This window comes from Sinocyclocheilus rhinocerous, unplaced genomic scaffold (assembly GCF_001515625.1).
Source record: "Sinocyclocheilus rhinocerous isolate Xijiao unplaced genomic scaffold, SAMN03320098_v1.1 scaffold2611, whole genome shotgun sequence".
Classification (NCBI taxonomy): Eukaryota; Metazoa; Chordata; class Actinopteri; order Cypriniformes; family Cyprinidae; genus Sinocyclocheilus; species Sinocyclocheilus rhinocerous.
The window spans coordinates 144,269-154,134 of record NW_015647981.1 but is presented as its reverse complement, the minus strand read 5'-3'; the positions used below and the strand labels follow the sequence as shown (position 1 = coordinate 154,134).

General features: G+C 32.5%; 1 protein-coding gene across 1 annotated transcript in view; it reads left to right on the top strand.

Annotated features, from left to right (window-relative positions):
- Nucleotides 1-9,866, top strand: part of LOC107709537 (kinesin-like protein KIF13A) — a 77,745-nt gene that overhangs the window by 56,555 nt on the left and 11,324 nt on the right. The window contains exons 24-35 of the mRNA XM_016514035.1: nucleotides 1,213-1,248; nucleotides 3,176-3,275; nucleotides 3,353-3,479; nucleotides 5,009-5,064; nucleotides 5,191-5,315; nucleotides 6,640-6,816; nucleotides 7,109-7,201; nucleotides 7,281-7,433; nucleotides 8,561-8,638; nucleotides 8,720-8,764; nucleotides 8,839-8,944; nucleotides 9,586-9,600. Coding sequence (XP_016369521.1) covers nucleotides 1,213-1,248; nucleotides 3,176-3,275; nucleotides 3,353-3,479; nucleotides 5,009-5,064; nucleotides 5,191-5,315; nucleotides 6,640-6,816; nucleotides 7,109-7,201; nucleotides 7,281-7,433; nucleotides 8,561-8,638; nucleotides 8,720-8,764; nucleotides 8,839-8,944; nucleotides 9,586-9,600 — 1,111 coding nt within the window. The remainder of the gene's footprint in view (nucleotides 1-1,212; nucleotides 1,249-3,175; nucleotides 3,276-3,352; nucleotides 3,480-5,008; nucleotides 5,065-5,190; nucleotides 5,316-6,639; nucleotides 6,817-7,108; nucleotides 7,202-7,280; nucleotides 7,434-8,560; nucleotides 8,639-8,719; nucleotides 8,765-8,838; nucleotides 8,945-9,585; nucleotides 9,601-9,866) is intronic.

The window sequence follows — 9,866 nt, the reverse complement described above, 5'->3', positions numbered from 1 at the left end:
GTAAAAAGTGACGTGACATGTGGCCAAGTATGGTGACCCATACTCGGAATTAGTGCTCTGCATTTATCCCATCCAAAGTGCACACACACAGCAGTGAACACACACCCGGAGCAGTGGGCAGCCATTTTTGCTGCGGCGCCTTGCTCAAGGCGTGGTATTGAAGGTGGGAGAGAGCGCTGTACATTCACTCCCCCCACCTACAATCCCTGCCGGTACGAGACTCGAACCCGCAACCTTTGGGTTACGAGTCCGACTCTCTAACCATTAGGCCACGACTTCCCCTGTATACCCCCTAGCTGCACCACCGTCGAGAGTGGTGAGGGAGAAGGAGCTAGCAGGAGAGTGGTGAGGGAGGAGGAGCTAGCAGGTCGGTTTCCGGCAGAAAAAGGTGCCTTCCACGACCTGGAAAGCCCCCTCATGCACCTCCGGGAAGAATGGCACCAGGGCGGGGCGCTGAGAACCAGCGCGGGCCACCCTGAAGAACCATTCGTCCAACCTTGAGGGCTCGGGACATGGTGGAGATTTCCACTCTAGCCCTACTCTCACGGTGGCCCGGCAACATGACTCATCCACGAACGCCACCTCAGTGTGCTTAATGCCCAGACACGTGAGGCAGCGTTTGTGATCATCATCCGACACCAGATAACGACCACATCCAGAAACGCACAGGTGATACGTTGTCTGTAGCAAGACGCAACGTCGACTTTACAAAGACACAATGTCGAGTTTGCAAGACGCAACAGCGTCTTTAAAAAGACACAACTTTGAGTTTACCAGATGCAACGTCGTCTTTAAAAAGACGCACAACATGTATGTTTGTGTATTTATATATACATAATAAATATACACCACACACATATATTATGCAAACAAAAATGTTTATTTTGGTTGCTTTTAATCATGATTAATCGTTTGACAGCACTAAAAATATTTAATAAAAATGTATATATTTATTTAATTTAAAGTACATTACATTTTCATGGTTCAGTACATTTTTTTATTTTTTAGTAATAAAGTTCAGCACTGTTTTGCTTGGAGTGTTATGTTTGTTTTCATTCAGCATCCATTTTATGAATTATCGGTTAAATAATCGGTTTATCGGTGTGGTCCAACCTAGTTCTGGTTATCGGTAAAATCCACAAGCGTTTGGAGTGTGAATGTGAGTCGGTCAGCAGATCTGTGTGAGTGTGTGACAGACTGTATTCTCTCCAGCAGAGGGAGGAAGACACCGATATGGATAGTTATCAGGTACTCTGACTTCTGCTGTTGCTGCTGATCATGTGCTTCAGACAGGGAGCGTCCATCATAATCGGCCATTAATGAGCCTCATATTATAATCTCGCTGAATTGAATGTGAGAAATTAGAGATTCCTGCACTAACACACGGCTGTCTTCACTCGGTCACATGATCAGTGCATGGCTGCATGATTCCTGCATGTTTACGTGCATTTGATGGAGCCGCGTACAGTATGACCGCTTCATCTGTGTGAAAACGGCACAGTGGACTTAATCTGCCTTTATTAATTCATGCATTTATTTGTTTATTCTGGTGTTGTGTAAGTATTGAATTTTGATGCTTGGTTCCTAATTCTGCACCTGACACCGTGTCTACACTGGATTACACTGAAATCAATGATCTTATTATTGGCATAGTGCAGAATGTAATGCATAGATAGAGTTAAAAGCAAAGGATGATTTAAATGAGACCAGAAAACTGAAATATTTTGAGCTGACCTTGATTGAATGCTCAGATGTTACTGAAATACTCAGTGAATAAAAATAAAATAAAAATAATAAAATAAAGAGGCGAAATGAAGCTTTGCTTTGTTTTGCTTTTTTGAAAAAATAATTATCACTTGGTTTCTAAACATTTTAAAAAAGTTTAAATAAAAATAGAAATGTAAATTAAGTAAAATAAATAAATAACCAAAGGAAAAAGATAAAACAGAAATAAAGAAAAAATTTAATTGTAAAGTGACATTAACAACAATTTCATACAATTTATAGCATATTATTTTTTAAACACAACTTTTTAAATTAAATTAATTTATTCCATTATTTTTCAAACGATCATGTCATTAGATTGGTTTTGTGATCCTTTCTTTTCTTGTGACTAGTGAGAATTCAGACAGATGATTGTCCTTTTTAAGCTAAATAACAAATATTGTGAAATATATTGAATATCATTAAAAGGCTGAAAATTATAGAACATGTTAAAAATGAAAGAGTTTCATATGAAACTAATTTTTAACACGTTCTATATTATTATATAATTTAAAATATTTTAATATATTCTGTGTTATTCTATATGTTCTATATTTTTCTAAAATTATATTATTTTATTACATTTGTAATGTGTATAATAATAATAATGTTGTGTAATAATTTTATATGTATTTTATGTAATGTTTTTGTAATATGTATTTTATGTACGTTACTGAGATTGTAACGAGTAATAATATTACCCAAATTTGATTAGTAATGCGTTATATTACTGCGTTACAGCAAAAAGTAATATACTACTGTAATATTATTACTTTTGTAATGCGTTACTCCCAACACTGGTAACATGTAATATGTTTTTGTAATATGTATAATAATATTTTTAATATAATAATTCTACTACTAATAATTATATATATGAAACTTATTCAGTTGTTAATATGTATAATAATATGTTTAATATGTAATAATATAAAATAATTTTGTAATATGTATTTTATTTCAATGTTTTTGTAATATGTATAATGATAATAATATGTAATAATATATATGAAACTTTTTAAATGTATATTTTTCATGATATATCAATATTTATCTAAAATACAAATAATAATATTGTATATATATATATATATATATATAGTTTATATTGGTCTATATTTTTCATGATATTCAAACTAAATGTGCACAAATGTTACCCTGGACCACAAAACCAGTCATAAGTGTCAATTTTTCAAAATTGAGATTTGTACATCTTTATTGAATTATTGTTTGTTAGGTTTGTTAGGATAGGACAATATTTAGCTGTATGTGGATTGATCAGTGGGATGAACTTCAGATGGGATCTTCAGATTCTTTTCCACGCGCTTTAAAGTTTTTGTTGTATTTTCTGTCTCAAATGAGCCGCTTAAACGAGCAGCAGCATATCTGATGTCTGCATGTTGTTCTGCAGGAGGAGGATCTGAACTGCGTGCGGGAGCGCTGGTCTGACGCTCTCATCAAGCGCAGGGAGTATCTGGAGGAGCAGATCAAGAGGATCATCAACAAGCCAGGTTGGAGTTTGAAGCGTGTGTTCATCGTGCTGAGCTGCTGGAGCTGCTGCTGTGATGTAATGCGCTGTGATTTCCAGAGAAGTGCGAGGAGGACGTGGAGCGGGAGGCCAGGCTGGTGGAGCAGTGGGTGGGTCTGACGGAGGAGAGGAACGCCGTGCTGGTTCCGGCTCCCGGCAGCGGGATCCCAGGGGCCCCGGCGCACTGGTGAGAACTGAACCACTGGAAACCAGTCCTGCTCAACCTCACCAGGTTTAGAAGACAAGCTGTTTGGAAAATGGATCAATGGTGTACTCGCTTATTATATAAATTTTGTTAATTTTGAACACAAAAAAGTTACGGACTGCAGCTTTAAGGAATAGAAGGTATGATGAAGTTCATTGACTTTAATTTGTTTGAGTAAAAACATATGATAATAATAAATTAAGATAAAATTGAAAAAAAAAAAGTTAAAAATACTATAGCATTATGCAATGTTTATCATTAAATTAAATACAATATTAATAAAAGTAATATTTTGTGCTACATTTATTTGATTTAAGTTATTGTTATTATTATTATTAAGAATTATTTAACTAAAGTACTCTTAAGAAATTCAGGACATTCTCATTAGATTCTCTTTACTGTAAAAGTAATTTATTTTTTTGTAAAAATAAAAATATTAATCTAAAATACAGTAAAATAAAAGTAAAAATACTGTAACACTGTAATATTTAACATTTTAAACCATTTAAAGGAAATTCATTTAAGTGAAAACATATGATAATAAATTAAGACAAAATAAAATAAAAAATAAAAGTTGAAAAAATTATACAGTATTTTAAATTTTAAATCATATTAGATTAAATACAGTATTAATAAAATGAATATTTTCTGCTACATTCTCATTAGATTCACTTTACTGTAAAAAAAAATTTTTTTTTAAATATTAAAATAAAATGTAAAAAAAATACAAGACTATAACACTAATATTTAAAAATGTAAATCATATTAGATTAAATACAATATTAATAAAATTTATATTTTCTGCTACATTTATTTAACTTAAGTATTAAGACTTATTTAACTAAAGTACTCTAAGAAATTGAGAAATTCTCATTAGATTCACTTTACTGTAATAGGTATTTATTTTTGTAAAAATTTAATAAAATGATAAAAATTAAAAATGACTATGTAATATATTTTAAAATGTAAATCATTAAATTAAAGGAAATGCAAAATTAATACAATCAATATTTTCTGCTACATTTATTAAGTAACTAAAGTAGGCTAAGAAATTCAGATATTCTTGTCACTCTCATTAGATTCATGTTACTGTAATAATAATATTTTTTTGTATAAATTAAATATTTATTTTAAACAAAATAAAAGTTAAAAATAATATAGCTAATTTAAAAAATTTAAATTTAAATGTAAATATTTGCTAATTCATTTCATTAATACACAAGTATTTTTAAAGTACTCTAAGCATTTTCCACCATTAAATTGTAAACAGATGTTCTTAAATGTGATTTTCAACCTGCACATGACAAGACATCGAATAACATGAATTAAACAGTATCTTGCAGTACTATTCAAAGTCAATGAAAAATGTGAATATTTCCTTCAATAATGGTGAGTGAAGCAGGCTTGGATTCTGAAAGATATGTTACTTAACTGACAAGCATGTAATGAAAACCTATTATTGGAACAGTTTTGGAGGAAAAGTGTTCACTTCAGTGTTGTTGTTGCTCAAGGGTTCCCCCTGCTGGAATGGAGGCTCATATTCCTGTGCTGTTCCTGGATCTGAATGGTGAGCTATATTGATCTTCAGGGTTCAAGGGCTGAAGGTTTTTCTGGTTTGCGTGATCCTGTCAGATCACTCATTCAGGCTTGTTTGCGTGTGACTGTTATTTTATCTGTAATGTGTGTTTTGCAGCTGATAACCTGACGGCGAACGATCAGCTGACCGGTCCTCACGCCGCCGGTGTTAACTCAATCCTCCCCAAAGAGCACGGCAGCCCGTTCTTCTACCTGCCCATAATCAGACACAGCAATGACGAGGTGAGAGGAATTAAGCCTGTTGAATGACAGTGACATGTGTCTTCTACATGAATCATATTAATAACCTCAGAGCTCATGGTCGGTCTGATTTGAAAGGTTTATATGTTAAGATTTCTCATACGTAAATTACCCAATGTGAATAATGAAAATTTCAAAAAAAAAAAGGAAGATGTCAGGATGATGGCTTAAAATGCAATTATCGGCATCTGCCTGATATGAAAAATTATGCCGATATGTGTTGCCGATAAGACTAATAACTTCCGGTGTGCAAAAGAATCAGCAGCAGCCGTTCAGTAAGGCGTTTTATTTACCTAGGGGTCGCTGTTGGCCTACTTGTAATAAAATGAAAGCAAAATACACAAATATCATTAAGATTGTGCTTCTGATTAAATAAAGCAGTAATTGATGTCATAAAATCACGAGTATGGTTTGATTTAAAGGGCAGAAGCTATAGCTTACATTAATAAAAATCACAAACATAACACTTGTAAATTAAAAAAAATTTACATATACAGATTAATTCATTAATGTGTAATGTTTTTTTTCAAACGGATTATAAATTTAGCACTGCATCCATCTGAAAAAAGTAGCGATTGATTTATAGTTGATTTATAGTTATTTTCAAAGCTTTCAATGTACTCCCTTTATAAAAGAACTTCAATATTTTTTATTTAATTCTAACAAGTACGTTTTTGTTGAAACCAAACCAAAATTAAAAATAATTTGTTTATAATCTCTGCACAGGAGAGACTTGGTGTTGTTTCCAAACAAAAAGAAATATATCGGTATTGGCTATCGGCCAAAATGAGTTGAAAAATATTGGCATATCGGATATCGGAAAAATCCAATATCATGCATCCCTACTTTGAAAAATTATTCATGATGGTACTAAAATAATTGTGTATTGTTATGAGTGTATTGTTTATAATATTACATATATACCATTGTTTATTATTGTTATATTATATAGTTGTTGTTTTTTTTGGACAAAAAAATTATAGTAATGCTAATCTAATAAAATTAACCAGTGAGAATAATGAAAATTACAACAACAAAAAAAAACCCTCAAAGAATATGTCTGGATGCATTACATTCATCAACGTTTGGGATTTTGGGAGGATAAATTGTCTTCAAAATAAAGTTTTATTGAAAAAAAATGGCAATGGACCTAAAATAAGCTTAATTTGCTTTATACAAATCTTCTTGCTCTTCTTATTTTATTTATTTATTTATTTATTGACAAAAAATTATGTATAAAATTTAATGAAATTAATACGAATTATGTCTCGTAGCGTTCATATGTGATGATTTCTCTTGCTCTCAGGTGTCGGCTGTGTGTTCCTGGGATTCGTCCATCCACGACTCCATCCATCTGAACCGGATCACGGCGCCCAGCGAGCGGATCTACCTGATCGTGAAGGCCACGGTTCAACTCAGTCACCCGGCGTCTGTGGAGCTGGTGCTGCGCAAGAGGATCGCCGTCAACATCTACAACAAACAGGTCTGCAAACACAGGGAGGCAACGTAATTCATCTTAATGACTTTATTAAAACTCAAAAATCAAGATTCTTTTTGATTGTTATATATTTATATATATATATATATAACCGATATATCTATATAAATACAATTTTTTTTTTTTTCATTTTGAAATGTGACCTGAAGATTTTACCATCCTCTTCAGTTTTGGCATTTTGATTTATGAGTTTTTGTTGAAGTTTATTGAGCTGTGATGAGATGTATGATTGGCGTGTACATGTTATTAATGTAAATTCATGACTGATGTCTGGTAGAGTTTTACTCAGAGCCTGAAGAGACGGATGTCTTTGAAGAACGTTCTGTACTCCTGTGGAGTGACGTATGAGATCGTGTCCAACATCCCAAAGGTACAAACTTCACACTGTTTCCTCTTCATGTTTGTCTGTCTGAATGCACTGATCACACACATGCTGTCTTCATGAACAGGCGTCTGAGGAGCCGGAGGAGCGCGAGACTCTGGCCTTGATGGCGGCGCGAGGAGAGAGTGAGGAGACGCTCGATGGAGTGACATATATAGAGAAATACACCAGAGGAGTGCTGGAGGTGGACAATATTCTGTGTCTGGAGAGACTCCGGCAGGTTCGGCTTCACTTTAGGACAGATTTCTCTCACTATCTGCTGTTACTGCTGCAGTGTTTAGTAGAGATCAACCAATATTGATTTTTTGTAATGATACCGATATCGATTATTTGCATGTTTTGTGCCCAATAACCAATATGCAGAACCAATATTTATTTATTGTTTCACTTTTATCTGCTGTTTCTGCTGGAGAGTTTAGTAGAGGTCTACCGATATTGATTTTTTTATAACCGATACAAATTATTTGTATGTTTATGTGCCGATAACCGATATGTAAAACCAATACTAATTTATTGTTTTACTTCTATCTGCTGTTTCTGCTAGAGTGTTTAGTAGAGATCGACTGATATAGTTGTTGTTGTTTTTTATAACCGAGACTGATATAGATTATTTGCATGTTTATGGGCCTGTAACCGATATGCAGAACCAATATTTAATTATTGTTTCACTTTTATCTGCTGTTTCTGCTGGAGAGTTTAGTAGAGGTCTACTGATATTGATTTTTTTTTTTATAACCGATACAAATTATTTGCATGTTTATGTGCCGATAACCGATATGTAAAACCAATACTAATTTATTGTTTTACTTCTATCTGCTGTTTCTGCTGGAGTGTTTAGTAGAGATCGACTGATATAGTTGTTGTTGTTTTTTATAACCGATACTGATACAGATTATTTGCATGTTTATGAGCCTATAACCGATATGCAGAACCAATATTTAATTATTGTTTCACTTTTTTCTGCTGGAGAGTTTAGTAGAGGTCTACCGATATTGATTTTTTTTTTTTTTTTCCGATACAAGTTATTTGCATGTTTATGTGCCGATAACCGATATGTAGAACCAATATTTATTTATTGTTTTGTTGTATCTGCTGTTTCTGCTGGAGTGTTTAGTAGAGATTGACCAATATTGATATTATTTTTTCTAACCGATAACGATTACTTTATCTGAAATATTTTCCTTAAATCTCAAAACGACCACAAGAGGGCGGCATTTATCGGTGGATCCAATATTACAAAACCAATATCCGATTAAGAAAAAATGCTTAGATATCAGGAAACAATATCAGTCAAACCGATTATCGGTTGATCTCTAGAGTTTAGTGTGTATTTGTGGGTTCATTCAGGCCGTGACGGTGAAGGAAGCTCTCTCCGCTAAAGGCAGACACATACGGCGCAGTCTCAGCACGCCCAACGTCCAGCACGTAAGACCAGATCTACTATACTGTGTATAGAAACAAAAGACTGTCCATTGTGTAACAGAACAGTAATATATATTTGTTTAGAGCTCTTGTTGTAAACCGGACGGGACCGGATGTGAGGACGTAAAGGTTAGTGAACACTTACTACAGACGGTGTGTTTGTTGTGAATGTCTTTGTCTGAGCGTTGACTTTATTTCCACAGACTCACTGTGACGGTCCAATGGATGTCACAGAATCCAACGTACATGAAGCTTCACTCAACAGTCCTCTCGCAAAAGACACGCCTGTCAAAAACAAAGAGAATCAGGGTAAATTAATGTATGATGGTGAACTTACCTTTCTGATCAGAAGCTCAAATCTTTTGACGCTAATGCGACTTAGTCGAAACTTCACAAACGATATATTGTTTTTGTTTAATAATGAATAAGATTATTTTAGCTAGTTGCTAAAGCAAAATTTCTAAATTTTAATTTAGTTTAACTTGATGTACTAAAATAAATAAAACTTAAGTAAAATGAATAACAACTATGTACAATCTATATAACTAACTATAAAAAATAAACAATGGAAAAGACAAAAACACACAATACAATTACTAAAACTTTAACTAAAGTTAAATTAAAATGGAATATACAAAAATATAAACTTGCTTCTGCTATAAACTCATTGCAAGATACACGTTTTTTTATGTCAATTTTTGCAATTCATTTTTTTTCAGATAAACAATAATGCATAAAATTAATAAGTAAAAAATAAATTATATTAAAAAAATATATATATATATATTAGTAGTAAATGGTACATGTAACTTTTCAACACTTAAAATAAAAATAAATATTTATAATTAAAAATAGATATTTATATATGAATAAATACAGACCTTTTCAGTTTTTGTTTATAGCACCTTTAAACATCTTTATGCATCATTGCATGCAAACGTTCTCCTCAGGATCGGTACCAGAGAGTCCAATTAAAAAAAAAAAAAGAACATTACTGTAGTTAAAACAATATTAAAGATTATAACTAAACAATTGAATTAAAATAATAATAATAATGTTGTTGTTGTTGTCAAAAAATTCAACACTTCTAAATAAAAAAATGCAATAATTTGTAATAATTTAAAAAAAAGTTATTGTTAGTAGTAAATAGTACTAAAACTATATATATATATAAAATATATATATTTATAATATATATATATATAATATAATATATATTAAAAAAATATAT